This window comes from Engraulis encrasicolus, chromosome 21, assembly GCF_034702125.1.
Source record: "Engraulis encrasicolus isolate BLACKSEA-1 chromosome 21, IST_EnEncr_1.0, whole genome shotgun sequence".
Taxonomy (NCBI): domain Eukaryota; kingdom Metazoa; phylum Chordata; class Actinopteri; order Clupeiformes; family Engraulidae; genus Engraulis; species Engraulis encrasicolus.
In genome coordinates, this window is record NC_085877.1 from 39,045,651 (window position 1) to 39,070,650 (window position 25,000).

The following is a 25,000-nucleotide window of genomic DNA, read 5'->3' on the forward strand; positions in this document are numbered from 1 at the left end:
GCGCAAATACTGGAGAAAGTGTTTGGGATCAGGGCCTGGCTACGGGTTGTTTAATGTAGTCATTTGCTGTTGGTTTGGTTTCAATGCGACGTGGGCTCGCAAGGCAAATTGTCACATGAAATCATGTGCTATGGGGATAAACAAGCGCGGTTTAGATATTCCCAGATATCAGATAGCGTATTGTGGCTTTGTTTTGGCAGATGTCTGTCTTTTAATGACCGGAATCATAATTTCATAACATCCCCACGCCAGTGCATTTCTTACCATGTTCAGGCATTTTACAATGCAGTCGATGCAAATACTTGAGTGAAAAGGGTGGAGGGAGCATTTTGTCAGCTCAATTAGAGGTGGCGATTTTTTCTACATAAATAGTCTACATAATAATTTTCTACATAAATAGTATTTTCTGGTCGATGTTACAATGTTCGAGGCTGAGTGTGTGAGCGATTACGGTTAGGCAACAAAGTAGCAAATGTACGAGGCCACGCTATTTCGCAGATTTTCCAATGATCTGCTGGATGATCCACGCTATTTCCCGTTTTCCCCCCAGGGGATATATCGTAACTTTCAGTCCATGACAGTCGGTGGACAGGCTATAGGCTACCTAGACTATGGATGACTGGTGGTAACCTCAGGATGACATAGGCTACAGTTTGAGTCACTAAAGTTGACAGTCTCAGGGGATCCTGTATCATAACTTGCGGTCTCACAATTCGATGGGCAATCACCCGCGAAAACCACCGCGAGGGTGTGCGCATGCGTGCGCATGCTCAGTAGCCTAGAGAATCACATCTCGACGGGTCGCTCATATAGACAGGACACCGGAACCGAACCCGGGTTGCCTGTGCAGCAGTGCAATGCCTCATCGCTTGAGCCACAGCAAGGCCGAACCAGAGGGGTATACTAAGGGTGCATCCCAATATGTGTCCTTGCCTCCTCCACTTGTGCTTGTCTCCTCGTCCCTCCTCCTGGCCCCTCCTCCGTGGAGAAAACGATAAAGTTTCCCAGCTGTCAGCCTCGCCACAACAACTTTTGAGGGACTGTTTTTCATTCACCATCCCAATTGCAAATGACAAAAAGACTTTACAATTGAGCTTTTGCAAGATATTGAAATATAATGCTGTTGTCAGTGATGTCATCATGACAAGAAGCAAGTGGAGGAGGCAAGTGGAGGAGGCAAGGTCACATATTGGGATGCACTCTAAGAAGCTGGTTCAGGAGTGAACCAGGTTAAGTTAAGAGGTAAATCATCTAACGCAGTGGTTCTCAAACTTTTTGTGTTAAAGTACCACCTGAGAAAATATTGAGCTCTCCGAGTACCACCTTGACAACCAACATTAGAGTATCACGTCAAAGGCCTTCCGTTCACTTTTGCCAGTCAATACAGGAGAGGTTCATAACGGCATCAACAGCTACGGTCACATTCAGTGCAAGTTTGTTTTTAAATGTCTTGCTTGCCTAGTATTATTCTGCATTGTGTTTTCATATTAATACAGTTCAATATTACAAAATGTGAGACCAAAGAGACATTTTTGACTGCAACAACTTGATCAGCCTTCAAATCAATGCACAAAAAAATGAATTCTTCCAAGTACCACCAGAGATGTCTCAAGTACCACCAGTGGTACACGTACCACAGTTTGAGCACCACTGATCTACTAGAAGAGCCTGCAGTCCTCATTACGAAAAATGAGGACTCCAAGCTCTTCTATAGGGCTGTCCTAAACAATTATTTTTCTCCCGATTAATCTATCAACTATTTTTTTCGAATAGTCAAATAGGCAAACGATTAATTTTTCAAGTACTCTAGCACTTAAATCTTCAAGAAAATTTGGGAAAAATAAAGAAACAGTTAAAATTAGGTCCCTGAGCTCCCAATGAGCTTTAAATCATGATATTAGCTTATTTACTCCGAGATACAACGTTCAATTCATACGTGCAGTGCCATTTTAGGTTTCAATAAAGTAATAAAGCATTAGAAAAGTAACTAAAAAAGCACTGAATTAAACGAAACGATTAGTCGACTATGAAAACTCATGCCGACTAGTTTTCATAGTCGATTAGTCACGATTAGTTGATTAATCGTCCCAGCCCTACTCTTCTATTAGATGATTTACCTCTTAACTTAACCTGCTTTACTCCTGAACCAGCTTCTTAGTATAGGCCCCTGGTCAGTAAAACAAAGGCGTGTAAAAATATATCCTGCTCACCTCCCTGTGGCGATCTCGGTCTTTGCTCTTCTCGCGCACCCAGTCGATGGTGTTGAAGTCCTCGTAGGTGCCCACCCCGGGCACGGCCTCGTCTAATAGGTCCATCAGCTTGGCATGGCCGTTAGTCACGCCGCCGCTACTGGTCACTAGGAGGGACAAACGGAACAGGAGAAAAAAAAAGAGATTTAAAAACTAGGCTTGGATGGCTTTGCCTGATAGGTCCATTAGCTTGGCATGGCCGTTAGTCACGCCGCCGCTACTGGTCACTAGGAGGGACAAACGGAACAGGAGAAAAGAGATTTAAAGATTAAAGTGATCAGGTCCATCTCAGCTAGGTATGGCTGTTTATAACCCCGCCACTACTGGTGACTAGGAGGGACAAACGGAACAGGAGAAAAGAGATTTAAAATCAGGTCCATCTCAGCTTGGCATGGCCATTAGTCAGCACGCCACTAGTGGTCACTAGGAGGGACAAACGGAACAGAAGGACAGAGATTTAAAATCAGGTCCATCTCAGCTTGGCATGGCCATTAGTCACGCCGCCGCTACTGGTGACTAGGAGGGACAAACGGAACAGGAGGACAGAGATTTAAAAATCAGGTCCATCTTGGCTTGGCATGACTGTTAATGTTAATATGATGAAAGCACCATATACCAATATTATGACTGCATGACTTTACCACATATTGTCTTTGGATCAGTTTGTGCATTTGCCCACTGGCATAAAAACGCATGTAGCCTACATTTGTACACGTACATATACTAATGTGCCGACGACACGACAGGGTATTATGTTGGGAAAATGGATCACTGCATGAAAGCTTGGACACTGCCCAAGGCTCACAGAAACACCCCATTGTCAGAGTGTGGAGGGGTTATGAGAAGATAAGCTGAATTGCTGTTGTGTACATTCTGGAGACGGACATGGGCTTAATAATGCTATGGGAAATTAGAAGCTGGTATTCTCGGAAGTTGGTTATTGTGATAACTGCATGTTTCCCTTTGGAAACTATAGGGTTTTTTGAAGTATAGGACAAACAGGACGACTACATTGGGAGGTCAGTTGAACAAAGAAGGAACACACGCGCGCACGAACGAATGTAAACCCATAAATGTATGTATTCTCACGTAACTCACACACACACGCTCCAACTCAAATAATGCAGACACGGACACGACACACACACACACACACACACACACACACACACACACACACACACACACACACACACACACACACACACACACACACACACACACACACCACACACACACACACACACACACACACACACACACACACGCACACACACACACACACACACACACGCAGTGTGCAGGAAAACAGTGGGTTGTTCTCAGGAGTTGAACAGTCTTGATAAGACAATAAACTGAAACATCTGCATGAGACAGGAAACTAAACTCTCTCATAGCCTCAGAGACAGAGAGAGAGAGAGAGAGAGAGAGAGAGAGAGAGAGAGAGAGATGCACAGAGAATGGCGAGAAACAAGAACAGAGAAACAGGAAGAAGAAGAGAGAAAGAAGATAATTTCTGATAGAGAGAGAGAGAGAGACAGAGAGAGAGATAAGAAGAATAGAATAGAAGATGGAATAAAAGAAATTGACAGAAATAGCAACACAAAGGAAATAGTCAGCGGAACAGATGGAAAAGAATGAAGTCAACGGACTAAATAAAGGAGACAGAAATATGGACAGAATAAAGAATAAATGGATAAAAGAGTGTGGGAGTGAGGAATGAGCAGAATAAAACCATTGTTCTTCTCACACAGCCCTAAGGGAAACAGAAGGGTCTGATTGCAAGGCTTCACCACAATCATGACAGGGCACTTTTCAACAGCTTAGCATGACTAATCGGTAAAGCTAAACATGACACAGCACTATCCAATAGCCCAGTCATTCTCAAACTGTGGGCCCTGAAGGTATTCCAAGTGGGCCCTTGAAATTATTTTATAAAAATCAAAACAACATCTGTGTGTGTGTGTGTGTGTGTGGACCGCCGAACATTGGTGAAAATTTCGGTAACACTTTCTATGAAGCTCATATCTATAGCGCATTATGAGCACATTTATAACAACTCATAATGCACATCATAGTTATAATGAGCACTCAAAACACCCTAAGATTTACAATTCATTATAAGCTAGATTTATAGTTATTCATAACTGTTGATATACTCCATCATGAAGCGTTATGAGTGTAGTCATAATGCACTATGATTATAATGCGCATTATAAGCTGTTATTATATGGTGTGACGTCATCGGTCGAATGCTCCATTCATTTCAACGGGGCTCCCCAACGTTCGCACGTCTGTTATTTTTCGATAACGGACGGGTTGGTCTATAACAGACCGCTGTCAATGGCAACAAGACTTTTCACTGCTAAAGCGACTTTTCAACAAGACTCTAATCAGCTGCTGTGATAGACAACACCTGTTGTCCTGGCTACCTAGCTGTTTCCTAGCGGTGTTCCACAACGGCACTGTTTTGTTTTGCGCAGCAACAATCTTAACATTAAAAAGGCCTAAAGAAATGTCCCCGCCATGTGTGAATCATTTAAGTATATCCATATAATAAGCGGGTTAACTTTCGGCGAGTCGGTCGCTTTGTGGAATAGCAGCACTTCCGCTCCGCGTCGGGGTCTAAAGATTCTCTCTGTCGTGCTGCTATTCCACAAAGCGACCGACTCGCCGAAAGTTAACCCTTACTTATAAATGTGCTCATAACGTGTTAAAAAAGGGTTTCAATACAGATCTTAACGGGTATAAAACAAAAGTGTTATTTGATAAAGAAGTCCCGCTGGCTATCAGCAGCCGTGAAAATGACAAGGTGCCAGAGAGAGAGAGAGAGAGAGAGAGAGAGAGAGAGAGAGAGAGAGAGAGAGAGAGAGAGAGAGAGAGAGAGAGAGAGAGAGCAGATATGGGTCAAACAGATATGGGAGACATGGGAGAACAGATATGAGTCAAACAAAGTTAAGGAAAAGGATAAGGATTTACACAACAGCTCAAGTAGAAGTACTCTTACAGATGCAATTACAACATTAGTGGTGTGACATTACAGGGTTTCAACTTTGTAATATCATACCACTAGTGTTGTAATTCGCAGACAGAATGGACTTTTTATAAAAATGGGGGAAAACACAGGTCAATAGTTAATGGAACTCAATAAATTAGTTAGTAACGGTACGCAAAGGCCAATACTTTTGTTCTCTTTTCCAACAACATTTCAGGGATAACTAAACGCAAAAACTGAAAGGAGAAAAAATAGCCCAGTGACGTGGCCACAACTTTGTTTATCCAAAAGCAAGAGGTTTAGTCAGGAAGAGATAATATGGGCTGTTGTAATAATGTCATCTCTGTTTTGAGAAAATATGCAGACCTGGCATTTGGCCTTGTAAGTTATGTGTTGTTCTGATACACTGCTGCACGCACACACACACACCGCCACACACACACACACACACACACACACACACACACACACACACACACACACACACACACACACACACACACACACACACACACACACACACACACACACACACACACACACACACACACACACACACACAAACACACACACACACACACACACGCACACACGCACACACGCACACACGCACACACGCACACACGCACACACACCACCATGCAAAACTTAAACTATGAGGAAATATAGTTATGCAAACACAGAGTAAACTCACAATCCTCCCGGCCAGCCAGTCCAGTGACAAACTGCACGCTACCATATAAATCACGCCAAACTATCCTTGTTATGCAGAACCAGTCTGTTTAGTGCAGTGGCACTGCTAAATTTGGCCCATAAAACAATAATCAAGTGTAACAACCTGATAACAGTACAATCAGAGAGAGAGAGAGAGAGAGAGAGGGGGGGGGGGGGGGGAAGAGAGAGAGAGAGAGCGAGAGAGAGAGAGAGAGAGAGAGAGAGAGGGGGAGAGAGAGAGAGCATTATACGTAAACAAAGTATTGCATACTACATATTTATCATTAACTATTGGCATTATATAAATAAAAAAAAATAAGGGGGAAAAAATGTATACGCCGTCTGCTAATATAAGATAATCTAGCATAACCAAGATGGTGTAGAATCTAGATTGATTGTTTTGCAGGGTTGCCTGTCTTTCCAAGACGAGTACAATGTTAGAGGAAGTCAAGACTGCTCCGATGAGGAAAACGTCATTGTTTAAATCAGCCAGCAGGGGGAGACTTTGAGCAAGTTAGCACAAATCATGAACTGCTCTATATTCACAGATGGGCCCAGGAGAACACAAACCGCGTCACTACCCACAGTTCAAAGTACAAGCCTGCTAAACCTTAAAAAATATATATACAACATACTGGCCCAGACGTGGCTCAGTCGGCTGGGCCCCGGGCGCTTCCGGTCAACCTTTAACTGTCCTGTCACACAATTTAGGACTAAAAGACCAAAAACTCTTACATCTACATCTTGTCTGAGTAATGCGAGTCTTTAAACCCATTTCTTCATTGCTGTCTGTTTTTAGCTGTGTTAGCTTTGCATCTCAGCCATCGTAGTGTGTTCCAGTGTGTGTGATTATCTGTCTGTTGTGCAGTTTTGTCCTGTCTTGTCTTTTGTGTATTCTGAGGCTTTATTGACTCCTGCTTTGGTTGGTCAGGACCCCCTGGGAGAAAATATATCGTTTCTTGATGGGAATCTTTGCTGATTTAATAAATGTTAAATGACAAAAAAAAAGCTTAATGATCTGAGAGATGGGGCAAAAAAGGTTTTAAAAGTTTGAATGGCGTTTGGAGGTTGGGGTGCGCACATCCACAAAACAATGATCCAGGTGCCAGAGAAAAGCGATAGACAGTGTGATGAAGTGGTCTGCACACTGGGCATGGGCTCCAAAAATATAACATTTATTTGAAAGTTCGAATTGGATAGTGAGACATTGTCCTGATTCTCAAAAATGACTTTCAGCAGCAGCAGCAGCGGTACAATGTAAAATGGTGAATGAGTGTGTCTCTCTGTGGTACACTGATAAGGAAAGTTATTGTCCACAATACTCTTCCACAGCCTCCCACACACTTGGTTTGATGGATGATTATCTGTGATTAACGACGTAATGTAACGCACGCACACACACACACACGCACCCACGCACCCTAAGAAGCTAAGAACGTCATCTTGCATTAGAATGTGTTCATTCAGCTCTAACATACCCACATTTTTAATTAAAAAAAACCTCAGATGTCATGGACCCTGAACGCAGCATCCAGCATCAATGGGTTAATCCCCCACACATTAACATCTCTGGAAGTCTTTGATGAGCGGGAGAACTTCACTTCAGTGCCAGATAAAAATATCATTAACTGTACTACACCATTGTACCAACATGTGATACAGTGATGCTTAGTCAGACAAGATACCAATTACAGTCAGAATCCAGTGATCTGAGTACACAATTTAAAACACAATACAATAAAATACAATACAGAATCCATCGAATCCAGTGCCATGCTTTAGCTCCAGCCCAGTCATATCCCCTACCTGTCCTCAGAGGCATACTGTATCCAGTGCCATGCTTTAGCTCCAGCCCAGTCATATCCCCTACCTGTCCTCAGATGCACACACACTCAACTCCAGTGCCATATTTTAGCTCCAGCCCAGTCATTCATTACCATCAGCTGACTCTAATTTGTAGATTTGCTCAGACAGAACCAGGTTAATGTCTGTCTGCACTGGGGTTGGAGTTTTAGCTTCATCCCCTTGGTATATGACTACATGACAGAGATTATTCAGTTACATGGACCTCCAAAATTGAATCTTGGCCTGAGGAAGTGTGTGTGTGTGTGTGTGTGTGTGTGTGTGTGTGTGTGTGTGTGTGTGTGTGTGTGTGTGTGTGTGTGTGTGTGTGTGTGTGTGTGTGTGTGTGTGTGTGTGTGTGAAACTGAGAGAGAGGGAGAGAGAGAGAGAGAGAGAGAGAGAGAGAGAGAGAGAGAGAGAGAGAAAGCGAGAGAGAGCAATAGAAAGTGAGAGCAAGTGTGTTTGTGTGAGCACAGCGTGAGTGGTTGTCTGGTTAAATAATTCCCTGCACCACTTAGATGAAAAGCCTGAATTCTCTCTGGGAACTTCAGGGAAAGCAGCGGGAACCAACAGCAACAGCTTTGAAGCTTTGATGCGGAACTACAAGAGTGGATATAAAAGAACAAGAACGTACACACACACACACACACACACACACACACACACACACACACACACACACAGCATCTCCGACAGGTTGAATTACAGTACAGTGCGTACACACTCACACACACACGCAGTCTCATACAGTCTCTCTCTCAGACACACACACACACACACACACACACACACACACACACACACACACACACACACACACACACACACACACACACACACACACACACACACACACACACACACACACACACACACACACACACACACACACACACACACACACACCACACACACACACTGCATCTCCAACAGGAGGCATAGCTGAAATTGAAAATGGCAAAAACATGCCCTGCAGGAGCATAACTAATGCACTGTTGCCCAACACACAATCAACCCCCAAACAGTACCGAACAGGACGTAACAAAGTGATTCCAGGTGCATTGTGACACCAGTGTGACGAGAATGTTTGGAAAATGAAAGTTCTACAGAATTCTGATAATTTGGAATTTTAGAATCTTGTATCGTTATACACCGATGCGAGAAGCGAGTTTGCTTCAGGATGCACTTCAGTAATGGCGGCCGTTCTACTTTGGTTATTTCCTCGGATCGGTGTATAAGTTTTTAGAACACATTCTTTTTGAAGAATGTTCAAAAACCCACACTTTTAAAAGGTTAACAGTGCTCTGTGCCAGAGATGGTTTCTAACAACACAGCAACCATCTCTGTCTGTGCCATGTATACATGGCCGGATTAACCATATGGGCACACGGCACAGTGCCCAGGGGCATCAAGCATTCCCAGTTGGTGGGGGGCATCACAGGAGAAGAAACGTTTTTTTGTTTTTAATTAATGTTTGTAGACTTAAAATTGTTAAACAAGACACTGTTATATACCGTATTCATATAAAATTCACTATTAAAACATAATGTCATACGAGCAACGATATCATCATTCTGAGCAATAGTGTCCTGTGACAATCAACCCCCCTCCCTCAACCCGTCAGTTGAGCCGGTCCACCTGTTGTGAAATGTATCATGTTTTTAACCCTCTGAGGTCTGAGGCCTTTCAGAGGCTTTTAGGCTGCTTGCACCACCCTGACATTTTCAAGTATTTTCAACTAACAGTTAGCATCTATGCAAAAGTGGAATATATGGTTGTATTGTGAAAAGCCTGACAAGAAATAATCTGAAAAAAAATTGGATGTCATACAAACATGTTTTATTTAAATTGAGTATAAACACAACTGTACAAAAAAACAGGTTTCAGAGGTCTTCAAAAAGTTCAAGAAAACACACAATAAATATATCTAGCCAAGACTTTTGAAGTTTGAATCTTGTAAACAAATGTGTTGGCAGCATAAAAGTGAAAAGGGCATTTAGAAATGTTTTGTTGTTTTCATACAAAATGCAAAAAAAGAATGACTATGTCACTGCCACTGCCTGTCTCATTTGAATACTAATGAGATAGGTGTGAACAAACCTCTAATGGCCCACACCCCCCTGTCAATCCCCATGTGCTCTGATAGCCCCAACCCCCCTGTCACTCTACGTCTGCTGTGTTTACCCTACCTGAAAGGGGCGTGTTGTCACCTCTGAATAGCCACTCAAGCACCGGTACTTTACATGTGAATAGCTATAGGTGTGGCTGCTACAGGCAGAGAGTACAGAATATGCGAAGATTTCTTTTCACTTTCTTTAAATTGGGCCAGCTATATAATTTATTTAATATATATATATTTGAAATCTGGAAGGTCTGAGGTTTCTAATGGTGTAACGTATGTGTTTCAATGACAAAAACTCACAGAGTTACAGATTTGTTTTTGGAGACATGTCAAATTGCCCTCTCAAGGGCAATTAGACCTCTATGGGTTAAAAAGCCCGCGGTTGTAGAAAAGAAAAATGGACAGACATCAGTTGTGTGAAGAGAACAGTTTAACAAGAGAAAGACCTCAGGTGTTTTGCCTTGTGACTAGACTTGTGTAGATAATTGGAGTGCGAGGCTGAGGATTTCATGCACTGGATGATGGAGAGGAAGAGATCAGGAAGGAACTCCTTGTGGACGTGCTGTTCGGCGTTTTGGTGTGCTCAGAAACTGTATGTCTTGGATATTTCTTGGTTGTGTGTGACCTGTTTAATATTAGGTTGTAGGAGGTTATAATTAATGTCCAGATTTCGCCGACGTTTTGTTTAATTGCGTCTTAATGCGCTTGCCGCGCTATACTCGCATGTTAACTTATAGCCTACAATTGATAAATTCCTGCCGTGTGAAACGAGAGCTTCTAATCAGCAGGTTGGTGTCTATTACCGTAGTCTGTGTAGGCTATACCACGTATGAGTAGGCTACATGGTGTCTCTATTTAGTAATTTCATGTAGGCCTACAGTGTCTAGTTAGCTATTTCCCATGTGTTAGTGTAGCCCATGATTAGCTATGATTTGCCATTATGTTGCATGCAGTCATAGCCTACGTTTCTAAGGGGAGTGTTGTTGGGTTTTTTTGTTAACTGTATAGAAACCACAACTGAAGTCACAATTACAACCTCCTTCATCACAATTACAAGTAGCCTAGTTTACAGCTGTGACCATAACCTCCTAACTGTGAACTCCACAAACTTAAATATTGTGGACTTGCCAGTAGGCCTATTTTAGATGCCCCACAGTGATTCCTGCACATTTCTAAGGATCAATAAAAACATTTTGAATACACATTTGAATATGCTGGATCCTGTTTAAATGGATACACTTGAATAGGGAAATAATTGAGTATGGCTGCATTACATTTTTTTATTGAGACACTCATGTATTGCATAGGCCTATCGCATAGGCTATTTTGAATAAGACATTTCAATATGCATGGAAAAAAGACACTGTTTATGTGTACTTTTGCTTATGCTTAGGGCTACATGCTATGGGTTACTGAAGGCACGCGCAAGGTGCATGCGTGTGCGTCTGTGCGGGCGCTTGAGGTTTAGTGCCCAGGGGCATCACATTGCCTTAATCCGGCCCTGCATGTAGGGAGAATCAGTAGAGCGAGAGGAGTTACCAAATTGAGACAGGACCATCGCTTTTCACTTCCTAACTGGACTGGACAGAAGTTAAACAAGTAAAACTAGTCGTAAGTTCTGACTCTGGGCCTGGCCTGGTCTGTAGGCCAGACAGGTCAAACTGGACTCGGTGCTCAGAAAGTGCTAACAAATCACTGAATCGCATTCAGGGAGCTACAGAATTTCGATTCCTGACACCAAACCTTCTGGAAATGAATGGTGCAACGCAACCTGAATTTCCCCCTGGGGATCAATAAAGTTACTCTACTCTACTCTACTCTACTCTACGTTTAGGACTGCCGGATACCTAACCGTTGCCAAAGTCATATAGTTAAAACCGCTGTGAAAAAATGTGTAGTTGCATCTTGTGAGTCAAAATAAAGCTTTCAAAGCTTCTTTTCTCAATCAGTATTTTTTTTTGGTCTTTTACGACGGATAATAAGAGAGCTGGACAGGAAGCGAATGGGGAGAGAGATGGGGAGGGGTCTGCAAATGACCCGGGCCGGGAATCAAACCCGGGTTAGCCGCATGGCAGAGGAGTGCCCTACCGGTTGGCCACAGCAGGGCCCTCAATCAGTATTTTGACAGCAGTACTTCCATAACGGCGCAAGAGCAACAGTGGAACTTGAAGCTGCAAGATGATTGGAACACTGTCCGTTGAGTTCGGCATAATGATTGGCTGTTGGCAGCGAAACAGGCGGGATATTTGCACACAACCGCCATACTGCCGTTACGAAATTGCACTCATTCATCTATATGGGGGATTTCGTAAGTGCTCCTCTGACTCAATCCAGTTTGTCCACCTCTGTGAATAGCTAACTGGACAACTGGGTGTTGAAGATCTAAAGACTGACAGAAGAGTTTGACTCTGTTGGTAGTGTTCTTTTATCACTAAGGGTCAAAGTCAGTCTTCATTCTCACATGGTAGTTAATGGTGTTTGTGGGCTAAAAACCGCTGAAGGCATAATGGATGACCGGACATGGGGCACAATAAACAGTTTAAGTGCTGAGGCGTCATACTCTTTTTGTTAATCGATAAACAGTAGGTGCACTTTGAGAGGCTGACGAATGACATAACACATACATTAACCGGCAGATCAAGCGCAGGTTATGGCCATGAATTGGTGAATTACAGATTTTTTTAAACATATTTTTTAGGGCTCTTTGTCTTCATTGTGACAGAGATATTGAAGACAGAGACAGTAGGGGTAAGGTTGGGAAATGGCCCAGGCTGGATTCGAACCTAAGGGCAGCATGGGATCGTTGCCCATTCATAACAGTGTGGTGCACTGGTGCAGTAATGCATGTTAAAAGGAGCGATTCGGAGTAAAAAAAAAAAAAAAAAAGAACTTTGAACTTCATATTTGAACATTTGAACAACATATGTGATAGTGAGATGGAATGTTTGGCCAACAAAACTCAAAAGCAAACATCAAAAATTCTTTCTTTTTTTTTCTTTTTTTACAGAGAATGTGTCCTTAAACGACATTCACATGGTACTACAAAAAAAGAGGAAGAAATAGCTCAAATTCAAAACCAAAACTGTAGTGGTTGTTTGACTTCAAATGACAAAATAAGGGAGAACAAACAGAATGCAGGAGAGAGGGGAGCAGAGAGAGAGAAGCAGAGAGAGAGAGAGAGAAATAAGGAAAGAGAGAGAGAGATAGAAATAAGGAAAGAGAGAGAGAGAGAAATAAGGAAAGAGAGAGAGAGAGAGCAAAATAGGGAGAGAGATAACAAAAACAAGACGAGAGGGAAAGAGACAGAAAAACTGAGACAAAGATGGAGACAGGGAGAGAGAGATAAAGAGAAAAAAGTGGAGAAGTGAGAAAGAAAAAGAGAGGGTATGAGAGAGAAAGCAGGAGAGAATGAGAGATGAGAATAGAATGTTCTGGAGAGGACTACAGACGTCAGCAGGAGCTGTTAATCCTTAACACTCAGGAGGTGTTTGACTACTAGAGGATGACAAAACAAGAGAGAGAAGAAAAAGCAGAAGAGAAGAAAAGAGAGAGAAGAGAAAAGGCAGAAAAGAGAGGAAAGGTGAAAAAGAAAGAAAGAAAGAAAGAAAGAAAGAAAGAAAGAAAGAAAGAAAGAAAGAAAGAAAGAAAGAAAGAAAGAAAGAAAGAAAGAAAGAAAGAAAAACTGTGAAAAAACAACACAACATCTCTGAACAAAATCTCTAGGGGAAAATCCCTCCATTGCTATTCCAAGTGGATCTTATTCCATTTCCCCTTTTCTGACAGCAAAGTCTGCGATGCCAGACGAGACCCACACTAGGAAACAGCCCGGTATGAAGCTCGGATGACACACCATGGCTACGTTTAACTCACTTTCATTCGGAATAAAACTTAATTCCGCTTTGAAAACGTCATGTAAACACTTCACAATTATGAATTAAATGAAAGATCGAAGTGATCTCGACTGAACTATAAATCTAAATGTAAAAAGTCATAAATGTCATATTATTTATTTCAATATCACAAAGTGTAACACTATGACAAATGAGGTCGACATGGTGATGAAGAAAAGGGAGCATAGTATCATTGCCCAAAGCAAACCAGCAATAATGGACCTGTGTGTGTGTGTGTGTGTGTGTGTGTGTGTGTGTGTGTGTGTGTGTGTGTGTGTGTGTGTGTGTGTGTGTGTGTGTGTGTGTGTGTGTGTGTGTGTGTGTGTGTGTGTGTGTGTGTGTCCATTTACAGTAAGTGTGCCTTTAATTTCTGAAACACTGTCTCTCAACATGTAACTTACAAGTGTCATGTGTGAGCAACTGCAATGTTTACTCTGTGTGTGTGTGTGTGTGTGTGTGTGTGTGTGTGTGTGTGTGTGTGTGTGTGTGTGTGTGTGTGTGTGTGTGTGTGTGTGTGGTGTGTGGGTGTTCATGGGAAAAGACCTCTGCTTCTGAGAGGTCACCCACGTATAACCGATGCTATGGAAACCTGAACTTTGAACTCACTATCAGACGACCTCACTTCCTGTGGGTACACCAAGGCCGAGTTACACTGACCTGGAAACACAGATCACACTCCCCATTACAGATTGTGTGCGTGCGTGTGCGTGTGCGTGTGCGTGTGTTGGTCTGAGTTTGACTGTCATATTATTATACCACAACAATACATAAACTATTCTTGGAAACACTGACCAAGTACAATTCAGCAAGCATTCTAGAGGACACAAACATGAGAAATATGTCCACTCGGGATGTCAATAATTAATCAATCGCAAACGCAATTAATCGTCACCTTGACTGGCGAGAGACCCAGGTGAAATGGGCATGTGAAGAGGGGTGTGAAGAGTGGGAAACATTCAATCACGTTTGGATTAAAGAATATAAATATAAATTAATTTAAATTGACCATTTTATCTCAATTAAAAATGTTAGATCTTACAGTTTTTTGGGGAAAACATAGGGAAAAAACGACGCTTATCAATTAATCATAAGTAATGATAAGAGCAATCAACTCACAATTAATGAGTTGATCGATAATTTGCATCTCTACGTAGTGTCAACACACAGTAGTCAGAGTTAGCATGCACTCCCAATATTCTACGCCTGTTTTTGACTGTTTGTAGGAACAGCCAGAGAGGATGTCATATTACACCCAGCTGTGTACTCAATGTCTATGTTTACAAAAGTAAAAAATGTGTTTGTTGATGTGGAGCGCGAGGTAGGGTTTCAGTGTCTGCAAGTCGTCATGCTCAGCCCGCTATCCACCCGATGTCCGTGTTTACACTACAAATAAACAGAAAATGACTAGCACAGTGGTTTTCAAAGTGGGGGGCGGGGACCCCTGGGGGGCCGCGAGGAGGTGCTAAGCGGGCCTCGACAGGTTGGAAGGAAAAGCATAGCAGCATAACAAATTAAATCTTTCAATGAATTAAATAACTAATGTACACACAAATAAACCAAACCATAAGCTTAACCATAGTTCCATTAGTTAAGAACCGCATTATATTGAATTTCTGAACATTACACTGAATAACAGAGCTAGACTGAAAGGTTATGCACAAAAATAGTGTGGCACGATCCATGTAAGGGGGGCCTTGGCTGGAATCTGCCGGCATATGGGGGGCCTTGCCATGGCAAAGTTTGGGAACCCCTGGAGTAGCATAAGAGATTGGGCTGCACTGTATGTGGACAGGAATAAACAAAGGGGTGTGACCCGTCCTGACCCATAAACAATGCCAGCCAATCAGCATGTGGCTTTCGGGTGTGTGGAGGGGAAATACTGACATCTGATAGGTTAGGGAGGTTTTAACTTCCACAATGATGTTTGGCCTGTAATCTAAGTCTTCATCCATCAGAAGAGGCCTTTCGGACCCCAGTGAGTGGACTAAAGGGCCGTACACACACATCGCTGCTATTTGCTAGCTTCTCGCTTGCTCGCCTACTCGCCTTTGTTTCATGGAACGTTCGCTGAAAGTTCCAGCGGCTTTAACTGCCAATGAACAGGCGAGAAGTACCGAACTCTGCCTTCCAATTGGTTACTCGCTTACTCGCCTCGCTCGAAGATAAAATATTTTCAACTCGGGATCCGCCCACATCGCATTGCTTGTACAGTACTCGCCTGCGAGTCTCGCTGGAACACATTGACATTCTATTGAGTTCATTCGCTGAGCGAGTAACTAGCAGCGACGTGTGTGTACGGCCCTTAAGACACATGACATCAGTTGACAATCGCAAACAAGCCGGTCCGGTCCACTTCAAAAACACTAAACTTCCCTGTGCAGTGACACCAGGACTCTGAAGAAGATGCACCTTAGACGCTTGCTCCACGATGAAAAAACAAAACAAAAAAAAAACACAAAAAACAAAGAAAGTATTTGAGCGGCGAGAGCTCATCTCTGGCTTAGTATTTCTGAAGTGGACAAACTTGATTTCCATTGTCTACCGTCCTGGACTGCACCTGACTCAGTACAATGGTTCTTAGACAGACAGACAGACGGCTAGGGAGGGAGGGAGAGAGAGAGAGAAAGCGAGACAGATGGAGAAGATAGATAGATAGATAGATAGATAGATAGATAGATAGATAGATAGAGAGAGAGAGAGAGAGAGAGAGAGAGAGAGAGAGAGAGAGAGAGAGAGAGAGATAGATAGATAGATAGATAGATAGATAGAGAGATAGATAGATAGATAGATAGATAGATAGATAGATAGATAGATAGATAACTGACAGAGACAGTACTGAACACATTGTCTGCTGACTTCTATTCCTAAAAAGGTCTTGCAACACAGCCAAAAACCCTCAAACAGGAACCTCTTATATTCCAAGAGAAGTACCCACCACATCCGCTGAGCTCCAATTCCTAGTAAAGTTATTCTAATCTCGCCTGACGAGAAACACGTGGTCCCTCAGCCTCTAATGGGAAAGTTTAGTGTTTAGTGAAGTTTATTCTTTTGGTCTTAGGATCCTGACTCAGGCAGAAGCAGGCTCATGAACAGGATGGGGTCAGCACAATGCTGCGTCCAGTTTGACTGGGTGTTGCAAAACCACATGGGCCTTTATGAGAGAGAGCGAGAGAGAGAGAGTGAGAGAGCGAGAGAGCGAGAGAGCGAGAGAGCGAGAGAGAGAGAGGGAGAGAAGAGTATGGGGTGAGATGAAGAGCAAGTGAGAGGTGAGACACAAGAGGTGTGGTTGAGCATATGCCTGAGAAAGAGAGGGGAACGGAGAGAAAGAGAGGGGAACGGAGAGAGAGAGAGAGAGATAGATAGAGAGAGAGAGAGAGAGAGAGAGAGATGAAAGTTCTGACCTACAGGTCTTCCAAGGAACTTGAGGTGGACGCGCTATCCCAGAAGCAAACTAGAGCATTACTAGAAATGACTGTGGCAAAAGAGGAAAAGCAAGGGCAAAGCAAACACACACACACACGCAGTACACACAAACACACACACACGCAGTACACACACACACACACACACACACACACACACACACACACACACACTGCAAACACAGCAGTGGACATCTGCCTAGAGGCATCATACGTATGGCCAGTTCCAGCGAAGTGTGTCGCAACCGGACATGAGTGAGCGGCAAGACAGCGGATAGCTCATAGCTGATAACAGTAACTTACTGTTAGAAAGACAGCGGATAGCTCATAGCTGATAACGGTAAATTACTGTTAGCAAGACAGCGGATAGCTCATAGCTGATAACGGTAACTTACTGTTAGCAAGACAGCGGATAGCTCATAGCTGATTACGGTAACTTACTGTTAGCAAGACAGCGAGTATGCCATGATCGCTATTGACATTGTTTGGGGCCTATACTTCAGATCGTACAACCACAGCTAATGCTGATAAATTAATTATTAATTGGTAATTACTGCAATGAATATGCTTAGATAATCCACTAGATAATCCACTTAGATAATGCTTAGATGATACACTAAAAAGTGTTTTTTTTTTAATTATAGTGGCATTAGCTGTGGTTGCACCACCTTGATGTGTGTTAACTACTAAAATGTCATTGACATATTAATGCCTAACAAAGACAAGGATGTGGAGACTAAGCGACCCACTCAGACCTCAGGTCCTCAACCAAATGCTGGAATATTGAACATATCTGTAAATGTTTATGCAGGTTTTTGAGTGAGAGGTCCGCACACTTGAAATCCGTTTCTGTGTGTTTCATTCCATGACAAAGTGTGCGGACCTCTCCCTCAAAAACCTGGATCAGTCTTTGTCCTGCTCCTTAACAACCTTGGATGTGCACAACCTTCCACCTCTATCTGAATTAGGGGTCGACCGATACAGGTTTTTTAATGGCCGATGCGATACCGATTTTTTTTCATCACCCTTGGCCGATACCCGATTTCCGATACCCGATATTTGGGGCCGATATGGGTTAAAAAAAAAAGGTTAAAAAATGACAAATATTCCAGGTCTCAAGTTAAAAATAAACATTCCTTTAACATTATCAAATTGAATTAGAACGTGTAACATTTAAACACCCACTCTAACAATGAATTAATGTCTAACAATCAAGTAATAAAAAAATGAAGTGTCTTGGTGCTTTTAAAAAAACCCGAATGACATAAAATAATAAATATTGCGTATCGAGCAAAACCAAACGCGAATTGGCCGATACCGATACACTTAAAAAATGCAAATATCGGCCCGATACCAATACCGGTCTATCCTTAACTATAAGAGCCAGCCAATGTCCAGTGACCACAGCATATGAAGTGAAAGCCCACCTGGGAAACTACCACTGTCATTGTGACACAGTGCTCACTGCACAGCATTCTAGGCATCCACACATTCACTACAATCACGATGAGTTCAGTTAAGTTTATCTACAAACAGACATGAATACCTTACCTATCCTTGAACATGTCCCTTTTCGTTTTTTCAGAATCATGTTCCTCGCTGCATTAACTTGCCTCTTTGGATCCTACAAGGGAGTAATAGACGTCGCTCTCCTGCTTTCCCCCAAAAATGTCGTTACAATTTCTGTCCGACTCGGGTCCTGCTGTGAGCTTTCAGCTTTCCACAGAGAAGGGGTATATCCACCAGAGATAAAACAGCAACAACTGTAGCGTTGGTTCTACCAACAGCATGGTTCTACCAACAGCAAGTCAAACATGACGGAGAGGCGGAGGATGTGCGTCAGGATCTCAAGGGTTCTGGCTGAGGGTCCTGTACTTTCTAATATTGGGAAAGTTTCCACAGGCAGAGACATCTATTCTGGGCAAATAGCCGACTGTTGACTCAGTCAATCAGTCTGGCAAAAGCCATGAGGAATTCGTCTCCGTGGACGATGGGAGATGGTCTGATCTTACTCTATCATTTAAATAAACTGAAGTTCCAAACTCAAATTAAAACCCATATTGTGCTTTATTAGCATGCCTGTTACATTATAGCGTCGCAAAAGCATACAAATAACAAAACGAAAGTGTGAATATAGTTACCTTAACCAATCAGTAACAGAGCTCGCGGGTGAGTTCTACGTCACCACTCTCAACTGTTTGCTGATTGGCGAAACACTGAGAGAACCGAGCTTGAGGCTTTTGCCAGAGCATGTGCGGAGCCAAAATCTTTGGGTGGAGTACATGGATGGCGTCGCCAGTCAAAGAGACACCACCAGCCACAGACAGAACCCCGAGTCATGGGTAAGCGGGGGGGGCGGGTGTGGGGGGGTAATTAACCAGTGCTCTCCCCCATCCTCCTCCATGACTGAGGTACCCTGAGCATGGAAATGTCTTACCACACTGCTCCCTTGGGAGCTGCCATTGGGGGCTGCACTGCACGCCACTGGGGGCTGCCTTGCACAGGGGAGGCATAAATGCAATTTTGTCAGGTGCCATGAGCACTGTGTGCTGTGGAGTGCTGTGTCACAATGCCAGTGAGAGTTGGAGTTTCCCAATTGGGCTTTCGCATTCACTTTCGCTTTCTTCAAGGCACCAATTGAAAAACAGCCAAGTCCTTTTAGTAGGTACGGTACGCTAGTGGACCTGCCCCATCTCGTATGCCATACAAAAGCAGAGTGCAGTTACAATATACAATATATTTTGTCAAACTTGAGTTTAGACTGAAAAAGGCCTTCATTACACCTACTTCATCTTATGACAAAGCCTTACCGCAGAGATACACCAGCGGCGATCTGAGCGAGTCGAGCGACGGAAGTAATTGACTTTGCATTGAGTCGAGAGACAAAAGCGATTCTGGAGACTAGAGCGATTTGCGCGACGAGCGCGACAATTTGAAGTTGAAATCTTTTCAACTTTCTATGACGCGGTTCGGCGAAAAGCCGCGACAGCCAATGACTGTATAGAGGTCAGTGACCACAGCCAATGGGAATGCTTGAATGCTTTGCCTTCTGCCTGTACGGACATACTCTAGTCTCCTCAATCTCTCGTATCGCTTGCTGCTACACTCTGTCGCTTGAATCGCGTCGCCGCTGGTGTATCTCTGCGGTTATGGTCCAAATGTGTCCCGTTCTAGAGATATTGCTGTCATATTTGCAATAACTACAATATCCAGCCTAATACCAAGGCTTAGGCGGCATTTTTCTCAGTGACAATGTTGGCGTAGTTACTGCACTTTGCCTTTGTAGGGCAGCCTGTATAAGACATCCAGGTACAGTTACAATGTTCAACATGAAGATTACTGACTTTTATGCGTCTTTACAGTAACTGTACAAGTCTCTTTAAAGGGACACTGTGTGAGATTTTTAGTTGTTTATTTCCAGAATTAATGCTGCCCATTCACTAATGTTACCTTTTTCATGAATACTTACCACCACCATCAAATTCTAAGTATTCATTATGACTGGAAAAATTGCACTTTTCATACATGAAAAGGGGGATCTTCTCCATGGTCCGCCATTTTGAATTTCCAGAAATAGCCATTTTTAGCAGCAAAAATGACTCTACTTGGACCATACTAGAAAATATTTGTTTATTACTTAGTAAACTTATATAAAGATCACATTTGGCAATAGGCAGCCCAGTTTTAATGAGCAGCATAGTTGCGGTACCTTTTTTGACCATTTCCTGCACATTGTCCCTTTAATGTACACAAACATAAAGGACATCAGGGTACAGCGAGAATGTTCAGTGACTAACAAAGTTCCTAATGTTGTTACAACAGGGGTGGCTGATTATGGCAAAAAAATAATCTGTAACCTTTTTCTGCCCGATATTACAGTACATCACATTACATGTCACATTACACTGAAGTCATGTATTATTTACTTGCAATAGCCTACAGGACAGAAAATCCAGACTACAACAAAACACAGCATTACACAGACTCAGTAACACAACAGAAAGTAGAAAGCAGCCAGAGGACTGATATCTTCGCAGATACTGTATGCCCATCAGAAACACGTTCAAGGCCCTGCCGTGGCGGTAGGGCACTTGTCTACTATCATGCGGCCGACCCGGATTCTATTCCCGGTCCGGGTCCTTTGCCAGCCCTTCTCCATCTCTCTCTCCCCCCACTCGTTTCCTGTCACCATCTTCACTGTACTATCATAAATAAAGTCAAAAAGACCAACAAAAATATCTGAATCACGTTCAAACTCACTGAAATCGTCCTGCTGGTGTACTGCCACTTCTGCAGGGCTCGCGCTCGTTGTGTCTATGGTCCGTCCACACACACACTGACCAAAATGCTCTAGCGATGTTTTTTTTTTTTTTTAAAGCGAAGGACTCTACCACTACCTCTGAATGTCCGTCCCCGAAGATCACCTTGCCCTAACCCACATCTCGTGCCCTTGCTCTTGCACACCGCAGTGAACAAAAGCATTTACCCAAGGCCCAAAAATACCGCCTTCGTCTGGCCCAAATCTTCTTAAAATAGAGAGGGGTGGCCACACCTTTTAAAAGTCCCACATACCAGGTTGTCCAGATTATACTGTGTGTGTGCAGCACTACAAGGGGCTGTGTCTTGGGAAATGGTCTTATCACCATCCGTGCGTGTTATTTCATTTACCGGTACTACCTACCGTACATGTACAGTACAAGAAAGTTTTGGCTCCACCTGACCTTATTTTACCTCGGGATGGGACTCGACATTCGATATACATGGGTTCTAAATTTTTGTTTTCCCCTGACTGAGTGAAAGTAACTGCGCATAACTCAACCTCTGATTGTTGGAAACCGCTGTCGGTCAAAAAAAAATCTCACAGAGTTGGCTGCCAGTTTCTTGCCCCTCCTCACCATATCTTACAAACACTGTGAACCCATACGTTTAATTTCGAACTGTCCTTTTGAATATGAAAATTTGTAATGTCTGTCTAGAAATTCACAGCCATAAAAATGCAGAAGACCCCGACATAAACATTCTGTATGGGTCTCCCTTACTGTGCTCAGTGACAATGGAGATTATTACAAAGTTTCATCAAATTTCTGAATTTGTTAAGCAAATACGAATGGGTCGTCTTTCATTTTGAACACGCAAAGTTTCAGAATGCCCCACCCACACACACCGTTTACAGCCAGGGAAAATAATATTCGAATGTTATTTGAATATTCTAATAGTGGCAATCGATTTTCAATATTTATTTACATAGCACAATATCACATCAACAAAGTTGACTCAAGTGCTTTGCATTCACACATTGACTCTGACGGCTGCCGGCAATGTCCTGGCTCCAATATGGCAGTGTGCTCAACATACTTTACATCTTTACGAGGACGCAATGATGCAACAATGACTCACGTCTGGCCTTGCCCTGGTCTCCGCCAGACCCAGGCCACAGGTGGGCCACAAGTGGGCCACAACTGACTTCAACTGACCCACAGTCACACCCCTCTGACTCATGACAACGTAACACTTTTGTTGTGGAGTTGGCATCTCTTTGTCTGGCCACATTTAGGGCTCTTACAAGTTCAATTCTTCTACGGAAGCCCAACCACCATTGCTGCCCCCATCTCGCTTTCCCAGGTCCAGATCTTCAAAATGAAGACCAGTTGTTTACAACATATGGGTTAGATCAGTGGTTCCCAACCTTTTTCTTAAGGGACCCATGTTTTTACTATTGTAAGCTTTGGTGACCCAACCACGCGAGCGCCCGCACGAGACGGAGTCACAAGATGCCCTCCGTTTCCTGCCAAAACTTATTTTAGTTATTTTATTCCTCAATTCGTCTTTGGTCACATATAGAATAAATGTTTAATGTAGCACTTACAATTTGTTGCGTCTATGCATTTATTAGTTAAATCCTTTGTCTTTTATTCAACATGTGCTATATATATTTAAAACGAAACCCCTTAAAATCAAGAGGGCTCCGCGACCCCCTGTGGATCTCTGGCGTACCCCCAGGGGGTGCCCGCACCCCAAGTTAAGAACCACTGGGTTAGATCATGGGCAGTAATGGGCAAGCGGTTAGGGCGTCAGACTTGTAGCCCAAAGGTTGCTCTCATCCATCCTCCTGACTGAGGTTACCCTGAGCATGGTACCGTCCCGCCGCACTGCTCCCGTTCGGGCGCTAAGCTTATTGGGGGCTGCCCCCTTGCACGGGTGAGGCATAAATGCAATTTTGCTGTGTGCATTGGAGTTCCCCAGTTGGACTTTCGGCTTTCACTTCACCTCAGACTGACTCCAACAGAGTCTTACGAGTTCATTCTTCTACGGTAGCCCAACCACCATCTTGGTTTCCAAGATTTTCAAAAAGAAGTGAACTTATGACTTATGTGTAAGATCACCTCAGACTGACTCCCACAGGTTCATGCAGTATGATTGGCCAGTCGGTCAGTCACACCTTATGACTCATGACCAGGTAGATAACACTCAGGGGTCACATGACATGATGACCGAGGTCACATGATAACAAAGTGGCCACACCACCACCACCACCACCACCACTTGTAATCTAATCTAAAACAGTAATGGCACGCGCTGGACTGGACGGGACAGGCACGGAGGAACGAGGAACCAGCGCTGATGTGACTCACAGCACACACACGCACATGAACACGCACACACACACACACACACACACACACACACACACACACACACACACAGTCCTAGTGGCAGCATTCCACTGGAATTATAGCGATTACTGTATCAGCAGCAAGTTGGAGAAAATAGAGAGAGAGAGAGAGGGAGAGAGAGAGAGAGAGAGAGAGAGAGAGAGAACTCAGAGGGTAAGAGGGGAAAAGAGAGGGAGGGCAAGAGGGAGGGCAAGTCTGGAGACAGGAGGAAGGAAAGGTTATTAAAGCAGCACGGAAGAGGTACTGGTGGATACTGGGCTCTATGTGGGTCTGTGTCGAAGCAGGTTAATCTCTCTCTCTCTCTCTCTCTCTCTCTCTCTCTCTCTCTCTCTCTCTCTCCTCTCTCTCTCTCTCTCTCTCTCTCTCTCCTCTCTCTCTCTCTCTCCTCTCTCTCTCTCTCTCTCCTCTCTCTCTCTCTTCTCTCTCTCTCTCTCTCTCTCTCTCTCTCTCTCTCTCTCTCTCTCTCTCTCTCTCTCTCTCTCTCTCTCTCTCTCTCTCTCTCTCTCTCTCTCTCTCTCTCTCTCTCTCTCTCTCCTTGAATCTGCAGCAGCCTGGCATGTGCTTAACCACACTTGTTGTCTTTCACTTTCTCTTCATCTCTCCTCTTTTCTCTCTATCCATCTTCCCTTCTTTCTGCTCCACTCTCTCCTCCTTCATCATCCATCAGCAACCTTTTAATTCAATTTTCAATCCATGTGTGTGTACTGGAGGAGTGCGTTGCAATATGCGACCTTGCCTCCTCCAATTGCCTCCTCCACTTGCTTCTCTCCTCGTACCAGGAAGTAATATGTCGTGATGACAATCACTGACAACAGCATTATAGTTCAATATCTTGCAAAAGCTCAATTGTAAAGTCTTTTTCTCATTTGCAATTGGGATGGTGAATGAAAAACAGTCCCTCAAAAGCTGTTGTGGCTAGGCTGACAGCTGGGAAACTTTATCGTTTTCTCCACGGAGGAGGGGCCAGGAGGCGGGACAAGGAGAAAAGCGCAAGTGGAGGAGGCAAGGTCGCATACCGGAACGCACTCCATGTCTCTCTCTCTCTCTTCCTCTCTGCCGCGCTCTCTCTGTCTCGTGTTTTACACCCCAAAC

The 25,000-nt window shown here is 43.5% G+C and overlaps 1 protein-coding gene across 1 annotated transcript in view; it reads right to left on the reverse strand.

Moving 5' to 3' along the window:
• clcn5b (chloride channel, voltage-sensitive 5b) overlaps positions 1 to 25,000 on the reverse strand; it is a 137,836-nt gene that overhangs the window by 105,959 nt on the left and 6,877 nt on the right. Inside the window, exon 3 of the mRNA XM_063186673.1 lies at positions 2,211 to 2,356. Coding sequence (XP_063042743.1) covers positions 2,211 to 2,356 — 146 coding nt within the window. The remainder of the gene's footprint in view (positions 1 to 2,210; positions 2,357 to 25,000) is intronic.